At 37.2% G+C, this 20703-nt stretch overlaps 1 protein-coding gene across 1 annotated transcript in view; it reads right to left on the reverse strand.

The window, feature by feature from the left end:
• jmjd1cb (jumonji domain containing 1Cb) overlaps nt 1-20703 on the reverse strand; it is a 177696-nt gene that overhangs the window by 85703 nt on the left and 71290 nt on the right. The window contains exon 2 of the mRNA XM_073828556.1: nt 9298-9462. Within this exon, the coding sequence (XP_073684657.1) occupies nt 9298-9462 (165 nt within the window). The remainder of the gene's footprint in view (nt 1-9297; nt 9463-20703) is intronic.

Consider the following 20703-nt stretch of genomic DNA (forward strand, 5'->3'; position numbering starts at 1 on the left):
ATATATTAATCTTACTAATATTTAAAACATTATTGAGGGTTTCAACAGATAATAGAAGGATCTTAGTAAACATCTAAGATTTGAATACTTTTAAATGTGTTTTTTTCCTTATGGGAAAGCACTTTGCACCAATTCTGTAGAATGCCCCATATACTATAGCAAATCTCAACTGCTTGACTGTTTATATCCTCGCAAATGAAATTTGTTTAACTTCTAAAAACACTTTTTGTAGTCCCCGCTGCATTCAGTCATGCTCCGTCTAGCTAAAACACAAAAACATGTCCTGTATGAACAGCCGCATAGACTACCGCTGGATGAACTGTCTGAAAGGCTTCAAGCAAGTCTGGTTTGTGTAAACGGAAGTCGCTCTATAAATAAACCCTAATGGGAGAAGATGTTTTAGAGACCCACCGCAAAACTGCACCTCCCACTGTGAAGATGCCGGCCTGAGCCCCACGCACTGAATCCTCTCATTAATATCCTTCCTGCAGTCGCTACCAGCAGGTCTGATAAAAAGACGAGAGCGTTACGCAACGTGCCCTCAGAATGACACATTATACGGCACACATGCACACACATGAGAGCAGAGATAACACACAGGTAAGCCACAGAGGTCTCACTTCCTGCCACACAGCTGCTGCTGATGCGGGGGTGCTTCCTCTGGCATCACAAGAAAGACGACAAAGACAGAAACAGTAGTATTATGACAGGAAACAGGCCTTCGGGCGACAGACAGGTTTTTTTTTTGTGTGTGTGTGTTGTTCTTTTTAAATGGGAGTCTAAGTGAAGGGTCACTGTACAGAGCTCAGCAATAAGTTTTGTTTTTTTGCCTGAGACAGGCCAGAAGTTTAGATTTCACCCTGCTGACATTTTAAATGGATGTAATAAAAATTATCAGTCACTGTATTTTCATGTGCTAAAATAAGTTTATAATAAAATATCTTTTTTTTCCTAGTAATAGCTGGGTGTCATGCATTAAATTCTATTAAAATGCAGTTTTTTCTAGAAAATGAAGCCATATGATGCCAAATAAACATAAGCAAGAGCTTAAAGGTCTTGACAGCAACCTGTCAAAATAAAAGTTCAGTGTAACAGTGTTAATGTAATGATAGCACTACTAATACTAAAATTATTATTAAAGCATTATTTTTAATAGAATATTTACTAGAAAAATGTAAATACACAACACAAAATTTCTAAATAAATAAATACATAGAATACAATAGATTTTTTTTATATATGTGACCTTGGACCACAAAACCAGACTTAAGTAGCATGGGTATATTTGTAGCCAAAATAGCCAAAAATACATTGGATGGGTCAAAATTATCAATTTTTCTTAGGATGTTAAGTAAAGATCATGTTCCTCAAAGATATTTTGTACATTTTATACCATAAATATATTAAAATGTAATTTTTGTTTAGTAATATGCATTGCTAAGAACTTAATTTGGACAACTTTAAAGGCAATTTTTGCAGTATTTTGATTTTTTTGCACCCTCGGATTTCCTCAGATAGCCCTATCCTAAGAAGCCATACATCAATGGAAAGCTTTGTTTTTTAGAGTATAAATCTCATAAATATATATTTTTTAAATAAATAAATAAATAATAAAATAAAATAAACATATAAAATAAAATAATTAAAAATGTACTTTTAGTTAAACTTATAATAAATTGCTGTATAAGTGTGTGTGTTTTATGATTTCAATTAATTATAAATGATTTTTACTTTTATTTTATTTTATTTAACCATTAAAACAGAGTCTAGAAAAATGTAAACAGAAAAAAACGGAATCCACAAAAATTACAAGTCTGAATTTGGAAAAAAATTAACTGGAATTTGGGGGAAAATAAAATGGCTTTCATACGGTTCTACTTTTACTGTATTTCTGGTCAAATACATGCAGCCTTAGTGAGATATGGGACTTTAAATATTGCCAAGTCCACTTTTAAAAAGCACTGAACATATCAGAGAACCTATTTGTGAAAGGAATGGCACAAACCTACACAAATGATTGCTTTTAACCAAACACAATAAAAAAATACACAATTCACAAAGCAGAATATTGCTGTTAGTCCTGTTTAAAGTGCTACGTTCAGACATATCTAAAATTTTCAGAGGTCACAACATTTTTGAGGGAAGTTCCACATGACTGACACACGTATGGCATACGTATGCAAACACAAGCTTCATGGTTTATACTGCATGTTGCTATTAGCACTTCTTTTCCTTAAGTGTGGGAACCCAGTGTATTACTGCTAACACTGCATGCAATTATGACTGCAGCGTGAAGAAAAGAAAACAAAAAGGACAACGACAATCAAACGTCTTCATAGTTTAAACCGTATAGGTTGACAGACACATTTTCCCATGACTCTAGAGTTCTTTTGGTGTAGGAGCCGGCTAATAAACCCGAATCGCAAGCGAGTACCGATGCAAATCAAAGCCAAATATGCAGAGGGGGGTTTTGGTGAAGTCATGTCCCACACCCACCCATCAGCCGGGCTTCATTACTCACAGAGACAGTCCTTTCAGCACAGGCAGGATAGAGCCGCCCCAGGCCATCCCTGTATACGCTGCTGTCTATGATTGCTGCCATTAAGCAGCCAGCTGTGCTGCTGGCAGTGAAAGATCATCAGTGTACTGCTCCGTCTCAATGTACCACGAGTCCGTACCTCTTCTCAGCACAAAAAGACACATGGATGACACTTTGCCCTCCGCACTGGCAATATACAATCTGACAGGGCTGGCAAACTCAGTGTCCCGAAAACGTCATATGACACAGACAGACAGACATACGATACTAGAGCAAGAGAGAGAGTATTTTCCCCTCAGGCTTATTTTTATAGTGTGTCAGAAAGCAACCAGAAGCAAAGGTCACAAGAAGCAAAGCATCTTTAACTAGCAGCACCACATATATACAGACAGGAAGTACACTCTAAAAAATTCTGGGAATTTTTTTTTTTTTAACCCAAATGCTGGGTTCAGCCTGCTGGGTCATTTAATTGGGTTGTTTCATCTTTTTTACCCACTTTTAAAAATAAAGGTGCTTTAAAAGGTTCTTCAAGCAATGCCATAGAAGAACCATTTTTGGTTCCACAAATAACTATTCAGTCAAAGGTTCTTTGAAGGAACATTTCTTTCTTACCTTTTTATAATCTGAAGAACCTTCTTTCGCCACAAAGAACCTTTTGTGAAAGAGAAAGGTTCTTCAGATGTTTAAGGTTCTTCATGGAACCATTTAGACAAACAAGGTTCTTCTATGGCATCGAGAAGCACCTTTATTTTTAAGAGTGCAGGTGCTGGGTAGGTTTTTTGTAACTAAGCTGGTGGGTCATTTTTAATGGCTTAATAAATAATGGGTTATTTTTTTCTTCCCAACCGCCGAGTTGAGCCGTCTCCCACGAAACAACCCAGCTGCTGAGTGAGCAGTTCACAGAGCCGCCGATTTGGTGCACTTCTTCAGCAAAATAAAGGTTTGTACAGATTTCATTCATTTATTAAGTCTTTACTGTGCTGTAAATTATATTATTTTACCCAACACAACATACAAGAACGAGATGTCAGTCAGATGCGTCAAACATATCAGCCCATCATCGTCTTAGATTTCGCAGACACACCAGCATGCAAATCAGCACTATATCGTTGAAAAGTTATTACAGAGAATGGTTGAAAGCATTTAAATTAAAATGCTACTTTTAAATGTTCCATTTTTTATTTCTAAAATGCTTGTTAAAGCAGTTTTAATGTATGCAATATTGTAAACTATGTGGTATTCATCCAAATAAATTCAATGTCTTATATTTTTGTCCATGGGTGTTCTTGCTTAATAATAAAACTTCATCTTCTGATTATTGCTGTTGCCTCTGTAATTCTGTGTGTGATTTTTAATTTCCAGCCCATTTTAAGCCAGAAATATAGTCATTTTGAAACAATAGTTGACTTAAATAAAACAACCCAGCATGTTGGGTAAAACAGCTGGATCAAAATAACCTAGCATGTGCTCTGTTCAATATTTACACAGCGCTGGGTTGCCAAATAACCCAAGTTGGGTTGTTTTTAACCCAGCATTTTTTAAGAGTGTAGACAAACAGAAAACGTTGTTTTGGACAGCAAGATTAATTTATAGCCGTGTTGCCCACAGGATTTTGGATGGAAGGATTTCCCCTGGAAAGAGATTTCAGCATTTTGAAGCTATAATAAACACATAAGGGTCCTATAAAGCAAAATAATCTGTCATATTCTAAAAAAATACAAATTTATATACTTTTTAAACCACAAATGCTTATTCTTCAAGCATTACGTAGTCATGTTGGAAAGGTCATGTGTGGTTAATTCTTCATCTTTGTACTCCAGTTCAAAAAGGAGTATCATCCCATTTTTTCCTCCAACTACCACAAAATGTTGTTTTACCTTTTTTGTAAAGGGCGTCCGACTTTCTTTGCTAGTTGGCTTTGTAAACACTGGGTCGGTACTTCTACCTATGTCATGCGTGACCTTTACAATGTGACTATGTAACACATTAAGTTAGGGCTGTGCAATATATCGAACGATATTGTGAGGCGCGTTTAGTCAATGAAGCCGGTGCTTTGATTAGTAGTAAATCTCCATCACGTGCGTTCCGCTCAGGTTCCGCTGGAGCGGCAATTGATACACAGAGACGTAAATCTCTGACAAGCTACGCCATATCGCGCTAAATATCGAATGCGATATTAAGCTCGATATGGCGTAGCTTGTCAGAGATTTACGTCTCTGTGTATCAATTGCCGCTCCAGCGGAACCTGAGCGGAACGCACGTGATGGAGATTTACTACTAATCAAAGCACCGGCTTCATTGACTAAACGCGCCTCACAATATCGTTCGATATATTGCACAGCCCTACATTAAGTCAAGCTAGTGCAAAACGAGCATTTTTGGTTAAATACATACATTTTTACTTTTTTTAGTAAAACGACCTATCGTTTCGCTAGATAAGACTCTTGTTCCTCGGCTGGGATTGTGTAGAGCCCTTTGAAGCTGCTTTGAAACTGCAATTTGGACCTTCAACCCAATAGCACCTATTGAAGTCCACTATAAGGAGAAAAATCCTGGAATGTTTTCCTCAAAAACCTCAATTTTTTTTCGACTGAAGAAAGAAAGACATGAATATCTTGAATGACATGATCAATCACTACAGAGAACGTGTGCTCATTCATAGTCTTATTCAAATCAAAAGCTGAAATACAAATATTAACACATACTAAAAGAAAAAGCAGTAAAGATTATACTATAGTGAGCACATGGTGTACATTCTCTGGGTGTTTGCTGATCTGTTACTGTGCCACATGAGAAACACTAAACCAAACACTATGTGTTATCAGCTCAACAGCTGTTCACAAAAAGACTAAAAATAACAACAAGTGTGTTATAGAACATCCATTTCACCATCTGAGCTACCAAACCTTTGTTTTTTAATCAGTTTACAGTTAAGATTATCGGAAGAACTCAGCTTTACTCCAGCTATTACTCAGTTTTACTGTGCAATAGCAGAAAACAAAAGGGGAAGAAAGGTTTTTTTCTTCTGAGGCCTCTACCACACTCTTTTCACATCATAATAATCAAGCCAAAACATTGCAGCCAAACCGTTTATTAAAGTCACTCATGTGGGCTGATGAAAATAATCGTGTTTGAAGATTATAATCCACAGCATTGTTCCTTCTGCGGAGTGATTTCATCCCTTGAACACAAAGACGCAGACAGCTTTCAATAAACAAGACAGCGGGGCAGCGGTCTGTGGCGATTATCAGCAGTAAAAGATCACCCTCGAGGCTATGGGTCAAGCAGGGCTAAACACAATTAAGTCATCAGAGAGTTGGCTGCATGCGTAAAATAAAGCACTGGACAAAAGAGATTTACAGGATGTCGTAAATGCATGACGGAGCTGTGGTTGTGGAAGAACGAAGATCCACAGTCATCGCAGATAATCAGGCAGGAAGATTGACAGTTGCAAAAAAGCTGCACCACATCTGTCGCAATGTGAACTCATCTCAAACAGACAACCGGTCGTTCAAAATAACCGATTCAAAATGATTTGAGTCTTTTTGGCTGAAGAACCACAAATGGGACTACGCTGCATGTTTGTTGCTGCATTCAACTGGGAATAACTACACAATCCAAAAATGGGCTGGAAACACTGCTCAGGTCAAACTCAAAAGATCCCGTGCTCCAATCTGAACACAGGAGAAAACAATCAGCTAGCTCAGGCTGGAGAACATATATCAGCAGACTTACAGAGAAAGGCCAAAGTGTGCTGCAAAAACAGAAAGAGAGAGAAGCAGTGCTGAGTAAGGGGATCTGGTGGCAGTAAACTCTCCTCCAATGGCAGCCATAAATAATGGAGCTGTGAAGGCAATTGTGTGCGAGCGAGGGACACAGGAAACTTGAAAGAGGGAAAGACGACGGCGAAATAACAGCTTTCAAAGACCAGAGAACAACACAATCACGCGAAGCTTGTGGGTAAATTGCTGTTTGGTCAGGCGTTGAGTGAAGTAATTAGGTTGTTATTAAGCTGTTTGACAACTGTAAAAACCCATCAGAGTCAGAAGAGTGTAAAGTGTAAAGAACAGAGGAAGGATCGATGAAAAATAGTTCCTGGTTTTAAAAAGCAACACAAAGAGCATGGACAATTCTATCCTTTATGGCACTGCATGTTTTTTTCTGATCATCATGCATTGCATTGTCAACAGACCTGACCACAGTATACTGACTACACCATTATCTTCCTAATCATCATTATCTGAATCACTCAGAAGACAAAGGTAGAATTACAAATTTTGACTAGCCTATCTAAAGTCAACAGATAATTACACTCCTGGAGGCAGATTAGTAAACATGCTGTTCCAGTCGTGCTAAACAATATGGTAAGAGCTAGTTTACAAAGACACTGTTTACAGTACCAGTCAAAGTTTGGAATTATAAGACTTTGTTTATGAAAGAAAAACACTACATATCTCATTATCAACAATATTGCAATTTTAAATATAGCGTCGTTGCACTACAAGTGTCCCGAGTTTGAATCCCGGCTTGTGGACTTTTCCAAATCTCATCCCTACCTCTCTCTCACAATTCGCTTCCTGTCACATATTTACTGTCTTACCAAATTACCGTTTTTCAATATATTTCAGTACATTTTAAAATGTAATTTACTTCAATGATGGCAAGGCTTAATTTTCAGCATCATTACTCCAGTCTTTAGTTTCACATGATCCTTCAGAAATCATTCTGATATGCTGATTTGCTCCTCAATAATTGTCATTGCTCAATTTAGTTTTTTATTATTATCAATGTTGAACAATGTTTTTTGGCTGTTTAATATTTTTTCCCGAAACTGTGATATACTAAAACTTTCCACCTACTTCAACTTAAAAAAAAAAAGTTCAGTTGCTGTCTTAAACTTGGTTGCACAAACCATTTAAACTTAAATTACATTAAACTGACTTAAAAATCAAGTTTAATTTCATATAAAAATAAAAGTCAAAAAACTATTTTGATGTGTAATGTAAAAACATAAGTTGGCAAGACTTTCTGAACATATCTTTTTTCTTTACATTTTGCCAGAATTCTCTGAAGAACAGAAAGCTCTCGTTAATAATATATAATATTATAAATATAATACATATACCTTTACTCTCACTTTTGATCTTTTAATTACACATTTTGTTCAAATACAAGTGTATTGGTAGTTTATCATAGTTTTCACAAAAACATTAGGCAGCTACAACTGTTTAGAAAACTGATAAAAAAATATTATTTCTTGAATACTAAATTGGCATATCCGAATAATTTCTGGAGGATCATGTGCCAGTAAACACTGGAGTAATAACTGCTTAAAAAAAAATCAGCTTTCTGCCATTACAACAGATTATACGTGACCCTGGACCAAAAAAACAGTTATAGGAGGCAATTTTTTTAATTTAGGATTTATACATATTGTAAAAGCTGAATAAATAAAGCTAACATTGATGTATGTTTAGAATAGGACAATATTTAGTTGAGATACAACTATTTGAAAATCTGGAATCTAAGGGTGAAAAAAAAAATCTAAATATTGAGAAAATCACCTTTAAAGTTGTCCAAATGAAGTTCTTAGCAATGCATATTATATCTAATATATTTATGGTAAGAAATTTACAAAATATCTTCATGGAATATGATCTTTACTTAATATCCTAATGATTTTTGGCATAAAAGACAAATTTGGACACATATTTTAGGCTATTGCTACAAATATACCAGTGTTACTTAAGAATGGTTTTGTGGTCCAGAGTCAAATATTTTAAAATATATTCAAATAGAAAACAGACCTGTTAATTTGTAACCATTTTATAAAATATTACTGTTTTTATTAACCAAATAAATTCAGCCTTTGCTAGCACAAGACATGTCTTTTAAAAACATAAAAAAATCTAAATGAATCCACATGTTTGTAGTGTATATCCCTGCACAGCATATGTACAGGCCAGCTAGAAACCCTAGAATGCATGTGTTTCACACATTTACAAAACAAAATGTTTTAAGGAAAATATGTGTCTTTAATATTGCTATTATGAAGTTACCACTTCAACTATGTTGCGAATACAGTCATGCTGTCTAACAATGCCCTTTAGCTTACACTATATTCACAGTATAACACAACTTAGTGTACTCTGTAGCTTAACTGTAGTAGAATCCAATCAAAGAACAGTATTGGAATAGAATAGACATCAGGAGAAAAAAATAAATCACACAAGGCTAAACGTCACGCATATGAAAAACTTCCAGGTTGCTCAGCAAGGGGCTTACGGGCCGCTCACGAGTTCTCAGTGTGGATAAGTGCACCATGACACATGCTGGGTCGACGGCCTGTGCATGTGTGGGCGCTATGACAACCGTCCCGTGTGCCATACTAGGATTTCACTTTGAACTCTTTTATCGTGCGCGCCTGGCCCAGATGGCGCTGTGCTGCTGCTCACGTTACATAATCAAAACAGTCAGAGCTGTGAAACATTTACAATCTCTTGCTCACTGCCTTTCCGTCTCTTTAAAGGGACGTCAAACCCTCTGTTATTTTCCGCCTTTTAGAAAGCCTTCTAAACAAATAATGATCTTATTGTCAGCCGTGAGCCATTGATCTGAGAGACATCCAAACCCCAAATCATCCCGGCAACATAAAGGATCCCGTCGTATTGCTTCGCAGAGCTATTGTTCCACTTCAAATACTCCACAGCTGCAGCTCGATGCACAACGACTCAAAGATCTTGGGAGGAATGACTCACCAGAGCTGGCCACTGGATCTGCTTGGCTTTTGTTCCCTGCAGCTGGGCACCCTCCTTCCTTTTGGCCCAAACCAGCTGATGTTCCAGCAGAAAGATCTGGAAGTCTTCGTACACCTTGACCCACTCACGCTTATCCCACTCCAGGTCGTCAAACTCAACGTACACCTGCAGAAAGAGCAAAGAGAAGGGGTTACACTGTGAGCAATCTTAACCTAATAGTGATTAAGGCATGCAAGCATATATGTGGTGTGGGAACAGCGTTGATATGGAACACTAAGGACTTTAACATGATTCACATCAAAGTTACCCACTGCACTGAACTTTTAATAAGTGAAGCGTCAAGATCCGGCATTCGCCCCGGGCAAGTATTGTGCCAGATCAAGCTTTGTACACCATGTTGTAATTGCCATACAGTTTCGACTTTGTTTGCTACTGAAGCACAATCAATATTTACCAGACAATTTGCATGATGTATTATTAGACAAGTGGTTCTAGTGCAAAAACAAGATCGAAAATGAAAGAGATTCTAACACTGCCTATTGCCAACTTGCTACTGTAAACAAAAGCTTGCAACGTTTGCCCCGCCTCTGTGATCTTCTGATTGGTCCACTTTTTTGGAACTGAGATTGATGAGTGGCACTCTATGTAAACATTTTTAATTCTGGTAACTTGACACAACGTTAAACTTGCAACTCACATGCAAGATGCTGAAAATGAGGAAAATTATGTCGGTTAGAGGTTCTGAATTTGATTAATCGTCCAGCCCTAATACTGTATGCATCTAAATTTGAAGTTATATGCAAGGCCCAACGCTAATTCTGTTTCTATTAGCCAGTGGTTGAGATTTGTACTTGCCCTGACAAAAATGAATAGCCCCACTATAAAAAAAAAAATCATAATAATAAATAGTTATTTTTTCTATTTATTCTTTTTGACCCATGTAACATTGTTTTTTTGTAATAAATAAAGTTGCTACAACACTGAAATTTTAGGTTAATTTCACCTGTGTCGAGTAACCAGCAAACTGTAATTATTTACATGCATGTTTCACAGTAAATGCTGCTCCGCACAAACTGTTTTCATTTAGATGTGTGGAGAATCTCAAACTTCATCGCATATTGCTGTGAGTTTGGGTTTATTATCTGGGAACACAGTGTGTGCCATTTCATCAGATTTGTAAGGTAAATCATTCAGTATCTTTCTCAATATGCTAACTGTTCATCTCGATTTCAAAATAAAAGTTCAAACCCCTTATTTGTTTACACGTTTTGATGTCCACATATGTAATACAGTGGCTGTAGCATTTGTGTTGTAAAGAAATGGCCAAATATTAAAGATTAAGTAGACATTTGAATTAAATGTTGTTTTGTCGATATTAAACAAGGATTAGATCACGCAATAAAGTGTACAAACAATCATCAGGCCGCTGGCGTCCTCTGCAATAATTTGTTGCAATGTGTAATGTACATTAGCTGTATTGTTGATAATACATTATGTACTTTAACAGTTTTATTCAATAAAACCATACGATTACTTGCTTTTACTTCATTTGAACTAATTAGTATTGCCTTATTGTATTATATATGCATTTTAAGTCATTTTAAAGGCTATTGTTCACTATTATTATAACTACAAAAAAAAGTATTTTAATTATCCGATTACTCGATTAATCGTCAGAATGATTGACCGATTACTCGATTACCAGAATAACCGTTAGTGACAGCCCTATTTTAGATGGATATATATATACACTATGCGATAATTGTAATATACAAATGCTAAGATAATTTGACCCGTTGCTGGGATTTTGATTGGCAGGCGATCTGACCAATCAAAATGCCAAATCTGCATTACAAACAAACTAGACAGGAGACAAGATTAACGCTGGTGCATTTGAACTTGAAAAATGATATGTATTGACCTTTCTGCAGTTAAAATAAGATACCTTCTGATGTTCATTCATGTTTATTTTGTGCTATAACTAGTAAAGAGGAAGAAATGAACTGAGGTGCTACAGCGATCTGTCATGACATTAAAGAGCCACAAAACTGTATTTATTGTTTGAAGACACAAATCTGAAAAGTGAGACTTTCAAAAAAAGTAACCTGCTCTGTCTTGTCTGTCAGCGCACTGCCAGTGTCCTCTTTGCTCCAGAATGAATTTTCACTGAGTGAGAATATGATGTGTGGCGTGGTCTTTCCGAAGGGTCAATTGTGATTGAGATTAGTGTGAGATATCAAATCAAAGCCTGCAACTTAATTAAATAACTGTTTAGCCTGATGCACTGCGTGTTTAAGAGTGAAGAACAGCACTGTGTTCATTTTTCATTTACATGCAAGAACCTTATAATCCAGTGTTTTTTTTTTCTTTTTTTCAATTAAAACATCATAAAAACATAATAATTGTTTAATAAGGTTTCTAAAACAGTGAAAAAGTGAAAAGTGAAAGTCTAGCTACAAAAAACACTTACTAAAAAGCAATTACATTTTTTATCTATTAACATATTAACCATTGAGTAGGGGTGGCACGGTACATGAAAAACAACCGAACCGTTCGGTTCGCTTGTCTCGGTTCGGTGCGTGTGTGCGTCGCACAGTTCAACGGTTCAACGCATGCGCAATGTAGCCTTGTGAGTGTCCTTTTTGCGTGAAATAAGAGGTGTGTGTAGACATAGAGACAGTAAAAGTGGAGTGCTGCAGGTTACGTCACGTGTAGAAATGGCAAGTGGGAGAGATAAGGAAGGCTGCCCGGAGTTGGAGGATGCGCCAGCTATGATACGCTGTTCATCCAACTTGGCTGTGCTTTCAATTTTATTAAAGGAAAGGATGAAGCTGATTGGTTGGTTCATGTCACATGGCCTGCGGTGAGCTTGCGGAATTTTGAAAAGTTGAGATGTTTTTATCTCGATGCGGCGCGGACGCGCCTGGAAAAAACGAGAGTGTCGCACCGCGTCGCTTCCATTACGAGCGCGCATACCACGCGTCAACATTTGAAATAACAAACTTGAGTGCGCAAAAGAGGCTTCATGTGAACGGCCCCATAGCCAGGTCAGTTGTGTGGGAACATTTTGGATTTCATGTTACCTATTATGAAGACGGGAATGAAAGAATAGATCGAACTGAGACTGTGTGCAAGCATTGTGGAAAATGCATATAATATGCTAACGGCAACACTTCTAATTTGTCAGTTCATCTGAGAAGATATCACACCAGTGTGTTGGTAGACATGCAAGTTAATTCTTAAGTTCAATCTTTATGTGCTAAAAAGGCACATAAATTCCTGTGGAGATACACATTGTCCTGTTTTTGCCAAATAAATGAAAAGCATGTCATCAATGTCTTCTCTATTGCTGTATCAAATCTCCCCTAGCTTTCCTCAGAGATGGTCTCAATAATGTGCTTAAAGTCAAGTCCAATTCAGTTTGTGCATGATTACATGATAATACTTTTTTTTAATAATGTATCCTAAATTGTGGATAATCAAGCAACATTTCATATGCCAAAACAAACTTCTGGAGTGTTAAAGATTAAAATAAAAAAAATAATACAAGAACCGTACAGAACCGAAAACCGTGACCTAAAACTGTGATATTAACCAAACCGTGGGTTTTGTGAACCGTGCCACCCCTACCATTGAGCATTTGATTTGTCCATTAACCAACATCAGATAACCATGAATATGTGAATGTGTCATTTAAGTATTGAAATATTAACTTTAAATCCCAGGGGGTAATTTTAGTAAATATTTGACATTAAAAAGTTCAGCTTCAGGGAACTCCTGGCACAGTGCTTTAATAAAAGCATCTGTCAAAAACCAACTTACAGTTACAGAAAACAGTTCAGTAACTTTCAGTGTAATTTCACAGCTATAAAACCTCAGTGGCCTTAAATGACCTCATTTTGGTTTGATTTCATGGACAGACCTAGCCACTGCAGACCCACTGAATGTCCAGCTTCCCTCACAGTCACGGTGCTAAAACCACGTCTCGATCCCGCTGTCATCCTCAACTGTGAAACAACCCACAGCCACGTGATTCAAAGCGGAGCTGGTGCGCAGGACGTTTGTGTGTTTGTGAGACACTGAGACAAGAGGGAGAACATGTGTTTGAGCTGCTGGATGTTTTCAACATATGCAGCTTGTCGTAACAACAGCATGTTTCTGGCCTGTCAAAGTCTCCTCTTTCACGGCGTGTGTGCGTAAGGCGGGCGTAGCGTGATAGGCTGGAGAACTGGTTTCCAAAAAACAAGCCGCACTGAGGGTTTGGCACTATTTTTGAACCTGTATTCCAACTGGAAAAACTGTTCCTTGGCTGGACAACGTCCATCTGTTGACTAATACAATCCTGCACACAACACTTTTAAAGCGTGTACACAAAGCGCCCAGCTAATGATTTGAAACGCACAGATCTAGTGCTGAGAGCTGTGGGAATCATCAGCGTGAGTGAGTCAGCCGAGAGCACATTGCACAACCCCAGTGCTGAGCAACGTGTAGTAACAGGAGCGGGTTTCATAATGTGGATTCATACCAGAAATGATTCACTGACTCTGCCTCTTGTGGTTTTCTCACCATGACTGGGTTGTGAGGCTCTAATGAGTGTGTTTGGAGGGGAAGGAGTGAAGAACAGACCTGTCAGGACAAATTTCACATCTGGACCCCCCTGTCATGTGCAGGCTAAGCTAAAGAAAAAAAGCATTGCTTGAAGCAATGTCCTATTTCATTACCCCTATCAACAATAATCTCACAGGGCTCATTTATAGGGATGTTGTCCCTGGAGTAACCCAATGACCAATGAAAGAATGAAAATAAAACAATTTAACACCAAAACACAGTGAATGGAACTACGCAAGTAGCTTGGCACTCAGCTATTTTAAGGGATCCTTTCACACCAGGAATGATAACTAGAACGATTAGCATACACACCAACATACAATACCTTTCTGTTTTGTGGTCTGCCACTTTTATAGTCATATAGAGAGTTTTTTTTTTATAGTTAAAGTTATCATGCTTGGTGTAAAAGTCCATTTACTGGTCCCAAGTCGAAGACGCCCTTCTTCTATACAAGTCTAAAGAATTATTCATCTGTTAGAATCCAAATCAGAACAGTCTGATCATTTGAAAATAAATATGTCTACAATCAATTACAAATAAACCACTAAAGGCTAAAATCTGTCATTTTTAAATGCTAAAAGTGCATCATAAAATGTTGATGTTATAGTTTGAAATAGTTATAATATACACTACCAGTCAAAAGTTTTTGAACTGTAAGATTTTTTATGTTTTTAAAAAAAGTCTCTTCTGCTCACCAAGCATAATTTATTTGATCCAAAGTACAGCATGAACAGTACAAATGTTTTCTATTTCAATATATTTTAAAATGGAATTTATTCCTGTGATCAAAGCCAAATTTTCAGCATAATTACACTAGTCCTCAGTGTCACATGATCATTAATTTTTTTTTTTTTTTTTTTTTTTTTTTACAAAAGTTATTATAGAAATTAATACTTTTATTCAGCAAGGATGTTTTAAATTAATCAAAAGTGATAATGAAAACATTTATAACAGATTTTTATTTCAGAAACATGCGGTTTTCGCAAAACTCTATATTCAAAGAAACCGTTTATAATAATACTACATGTTTTTTAAGCAGCAAATCAGAATATCAGAATGATTTCTGAAGTATCACGTGACACAGCTTTGAAATCCCAGGAATAAATTACATTTTCAAATATATTGAAATAGAAAACAGTTAATAGTAAATAGTCAAAATATTTCACAATTGTACTGTTTTTGCTGTACTTTGCATCAAATAAATGCAGGCTTCGTGAGAAGAAGAGACTTGGCTAAAAAAAAACACATTAAAAATCTTACTGTTCAAAAACTTCTGACTGGTAGTGTAGTTTTTTTTTTAAATTGAGATTTGAGAATATTATGTGTAACAGTGTTATTTAATTATTAGTCTTTTTAAAAACACTTTAAGTGGTACATAACAAAAATTCAAAAATAAAGAAAATGAACATTCACAATTAAATATCCATTATCACTCAAACAGTCCGAAGCCCAAGTATAAGCAATAGCAATAATGATGACCAGCAAAATTTAATCCTGTTCGGATTGGGATGCTGTCCATCTTGCATATTGCATTTTCACAATGCACCTCAAATTATTTAGGTTTTTTTTGGGAATACAATTACAACAAGATTATTTCTAGATTACATAAATTTCTTCATGTTGTGTAAATCTGCTGATGGCTGCCTTCATTATGGACTTTTCGGCAGTTTTCTGTCTAAAAAAATTTCAATCCTTTTCCACCATTTGTAGTGTTTTGATTGGTCAGATGACCCCATGTGATGCACACATCCATGCAGAGCACAGCACGTGACCTTCCGTAACACCCACATGAACAAAAACAACACACTCCCGGCTCAGCATCAGCATCATACCCTCTTAAAAATAAAGTTCTTTACTGACATATATGGTTCCATGAAGAACCTTTTTTATCATCCAAGGAATCTTTGCATTCCACAAAAAGTTCTTTATAGTGAAAATAAAGCCAAAATGGTTATTCTATGGCATCGCTGCGAAAACCCCCTTTTGCCACATTTAAGAATCTGTAACTTAAACATTGTTAAACAGTTCTATAACTTATGAGAAGTCACATATGTTATTATGCATAATATATCAATGTATGCAATTTCATAAAAAAGTGTTCTCTCCACCTCCAAAATGACCAATATAAACATTTGAAACAGTCTGTGATGCCCAAAAATGGTAAGTAGTCTACATTTTGAGACACCACCTCTGTGTGTGTGTGTGTGTGTGTGTGTGTAGGCATGTGAAGTCCAGCCTTCATTCCTCTAGCGACACACGTGACTGATGGCTTCTGCTCTCCCCTCCCCCCGTCCTGCTGACCCCTCCCTCCCATAATCCCCTTCACAGCAGGGATTGTGGAGGACGGCTTCCCTCATTCGGCCTCTCTCTGTCTTAGAATGAAACATTAACTTCATATTGTGTTTCTGCTGAACCCACCCTCTCGGTTGAGTCTCCGCTGCTGGCTAGATGAAAAATTCACTCTCATTAAAAATTGACATGGGGCAGAGGGCCAGAATGAGTGTGAGTGTGTGTGTGTGTGTGTGTGTGTGTGTGTGTGTGTGTGTGTGTGTGTGTGTGTGTGTGTGTGTGTGTGTGTGTGTGTGTGTGTGTGTGTGTGTGTGCGTGTGTGCGTGTGTGCGTGTGTAAGGCACAGTTACTTCTCAAGCTGGTTATTCAGGCAGTGACCTGTAGGCCTGAGGTTATGGTATTGGAGAGAAGCTGGCATACATCACTGCCACAAATAGTACTTCAGTAATTAGGGCTGCATTTCATTGCAATAAAACCGAAATAACAATATGGATTAGTGCAAGTATAAAATAAAAAAAGCAAAGGCTGCAGTTTGATTAAATAATCATGCGCTGTTGCTAAGAAAAGAGAAGCTTCAAAGGTTCCATGTAAAAAAAGCTCAGTGGTTCAATGTTTGAAAATTAAGACAAAAAAGCCATAATATAAACCATAGATATTAGTATTGCAATTTTAATGTTGTACAGTAAAGCAACATTGTTATTACTTTTTTTAAACATTTATTACAATAATATTAGATTCAAATAAAGATTCAAAGCTGATATAATGATATAGCTACACAAAAACAATTATATTTTATATTTTATATTCAGCATATATAGTGGTGGCCAAAATTATTAGAACACTATTTTCACCAGCTAAAAATGGTTTTAAGTCAGTTATTTCTCTTTTTTGCTGTAGTGTGTCAGTTCACATTTCTAAACATTCATTTTTCCATTAATTGTAATAATAATCCAGTGAGATTTTTGTTTGCACAAGGAGTTTGACAACATCCAGTGCTCCACACAGAGATCTGATCTCATCATTATCCAGTCTGCTTGGAATGACATGAAGAAACAGAACAAACTGAGACAGACTAAATCCAGAAGAACTGTGGCAACATCTTGGAGATGCTTCAAGAAACCTACTTGCAAAGCTACAGTACTGTTAAAAGTTTTAGGCATTTGTGTAAAAATACTTCTTTTAACTAAATAAAAATCAACATTTGGTGTGACCATCCTTTGCATTTAAAGCAGATTTTGCCCTATATGTGCACTTGCACATAGTTTTTCAGGTGGCTTTGTCTCTTGAAGCATCTTGAAGATGTTGCCACAGTTCTTCTGGATAGTCTGTCTCAGTTTGTTCTGTTTCTTCATGTCATTCCAAACAGACTTGATGATGATGAAATCAGATCTCTGTGTGGAGCACTGGCTCCTTGTGCAAACAAAAATCTCACTTGATTATGACTGTTTGCAAATGTAAAGTGATATTTCCTACTGACACACTACATCAAAAGACAGCTTAAAACCATTTTTTAGATAGTGAAAATACTAGTGTTTCAATCTTTTTATAAATATAGTAAATATATATATATATATACACATTATAGTCAATTTACAGATTTATGATATATATATATGCAAACACATATTCGCTATACAATATCAGGCATAAGCCAAAGACAAACTAAAGGGATGCAGCAGGATGATCGGAAAAATCCATCTGAAAATAAGCAGAGGGAGGATGGGGAGGCTGCTGGACAGAAGTACAGTACACAGACAGATGGTACAGTTCTGCCCCTTCAGCAGGGTGGAAGCTGCCTCATAACAGCGACTGAGTTGCTCAGATTGATTACCAACCTGAACGAAAAGGAAGCCACTTTCACAAGATTAAAGAACAAATCAAACCTTCCTGCATGCAAGACTAGACTAGTACTACAAACCTCATCATGTCGTGCTAATATTCTGAGTGTGTGTGCATGTTTGTGTAGCAGAAAGTGGATCTGGGCAGGTTGTTCTGTCCTGTCTCCATAAATTCCTGTTCCATCTCTCAGTGGTGTGCACTGATGCTTCTATGCCAACATAAACACTATACAGTTTCACAATATTGCTTCAATAGAGAAACTGGTTTTTAAATCTATTATTAAAAATAAAACTGTAACAATTAATTTTCTTTCTTTACAATGCTTATGAATGACAAAATATCACATTTGACATCCATGAAAACAAACAGGACTGAACAACACCCAGCTTGTGAAAACATACAGAAGCAAAAATGAGATTCTGGTCAGGGTCATGATAATATAGCATGACATGATCATAAGTAACTATTCTTTCATTTCAATTCCAGGAAGTAAATAGTTTTAGCCTGACAAACACATGATTTCACCATCTCTGTGGTGCAACAAATCCTGCAAGATGCCAGAGCTTTTTTATGTTCCACCCCATCTGTTTCACTACAGATGAAAAGGGGCAGTGTAAAGCTGAAAGCACAAGGATAACCGCAGTGAAAATCTGATGCGGAATCAGATTTGACCTGGGATCAGGTTTACCCAGCTTACTTATCTCTGCAAAACTAATGATTTGCTGTTTACAAGAGAAGTGCGAGGAGGAGCACACACTCAATATAGACTGATCAAAACACATACAATGGCAAAACAAAGCAATGCACTCATTAAAATTCTCATGCAAGCAGGATGGGTTAACCCGAGATAACACGCAGAACAAAAGCAGGAAGGGTCTGGAAACGCCAAACACAGATGACACCTCCCCGTCTCGTATCCAGATGGAGGAAGCCACCACACGTGCCTCTGCCATGGCCTACAGAACTGATCGGAGGTCAGGCTCCACATTTAATCTGATTATGGATTCGGTGCCAGCTGTACACAGCAGAGCAGGGATAACGGAGGGTTAACTCAGTATGCAGAGCTCACAGACAACACAGACAGAGCAAGACGAGAGAGAGAGAGAGGGAATGCTTTTAATGGGAACAGTTAGAGGGTCAGCTTTGGTCTGCCTGGCCATGCATAAGGGATGAGGCTTGTACTGACTCCAAAATCATGCAGGCAGCAGGGGTGTTATATAACTGCGTTCAGTCAGACGCTCGGGGAGATGAGAGCTGCCTGCCTGGTTGTTGAACCCTGCACAACTAGATTAGGGTCTGGAAAAGCAGTTAGGCCGGGCCAGGCACGTCCAGGATTTGACCGGTTTATGTAAGACTATGGAAATGCCCGAAAATGGAAAATACGAGGCTGCAAAATTCCTTGTTGCTAAACAAGTGCTGTAATGTGGCCATCGGAGACGTTGAGAGCGTTGTGCAGCACAAGCAAACCCCTGGTGAATAAATCTACTGTATTTTCCGGCAAATAAGTCACACCTGACTAGAAAAGTCACACTGGGTCAAAACTGCATTGCTGGGAGAAAAAACACAGATAAGTCAGATTTTATTATTACGTTCAGTTATAATGTAAAATACTCTACACTATTAATTCAAAACAGTACAGGAATGAAAACTTAAGTATAAAAAAAAAAACTGGTCTCATGACAAAAAAATACCTGTGGGAACTTTTTCGCAAGACGCGAAATATGTACCAAGAAATGAACACTAGAGGCATTAAAACAGCGAGTGCTTGTAATCGTTTTTGTACACAGTTATGACTACAGCTCCATATGTTTCGCTTTGCAAACATAAGCTTGCTTAGTAGCTCAGCCAGCACAGAATTGGATTTAGGATGCGGAATCCTTGGGTACAAATCCCTGTAAAAACATGACTCAAAAACAAAAACAATGGTACGTTAATTTAAAACATCACAAAGCGTTAGATTTATAGCACCACTCAACGGACATTTTTAAGTCAGAACTGCATTGACACATACAAAACCAACGTCACATAACACATGCAATATGTACGTTCATCTTTTAGCACCACCCAGTGAACATTTCACACAGAATATGTCACGAAGTCGGTGCTAATAGAGCTGAACTCTCCACCCTACGCTTTCCTGTCATTCTCCACTGTCCTGTCCGTTAAAAAGCATAAGAAAGGCCAAAAAAAAATAATAATAATAATATGTCACGAAACATGTTCGAACAAAGTTCCCAGAGGTACGTTTTCGTCGTGAGACAAGGTTGAAAACAAACTAAATTTAAAATAAACTAAATATTGATTATAGCCTAAACTAATTTATATAAAGTGAAACTGAGTGGGAAATGCACTTTACAAATAATCTTCGGCTCATATACCACTCTCATTCGATACAAATCCAAATGGGTGCACTTTGTGCATGTTTTGCATGCTTGCTGTTAATTGCATTATATAAGCTCATCTGGAATATAATCACAGATCCGGAAAATACAGACTTGCTTTAGGAGTAGAGATAGATCAGGACTAGTTGTCTGACAACAAACAAGTCATTTAATGCAGTCAACTACTGAGTTTTTTTTTGTGGCAGTGCTTAAAGTGTTACTTTACCTAAAAATGAAAATTCTGTCATTAATTACTCACCCTCATGTTGCTCCAAACCTGCAAGACCTT

This window comes from Garra rufa, chromosome 22 (assembly GCF_049309525.1).
Source record: "Garra rufa chromosome 22, GarRuf1.0, whole genome shotgun sequence".
Classification (NCBI taxonomy): domain Eukaryota; kingdom Metazoa; phylum Chordata; class Actinopteri; order Cypriniformes; family Cyprinidae; genus Garra; species Garra rufa.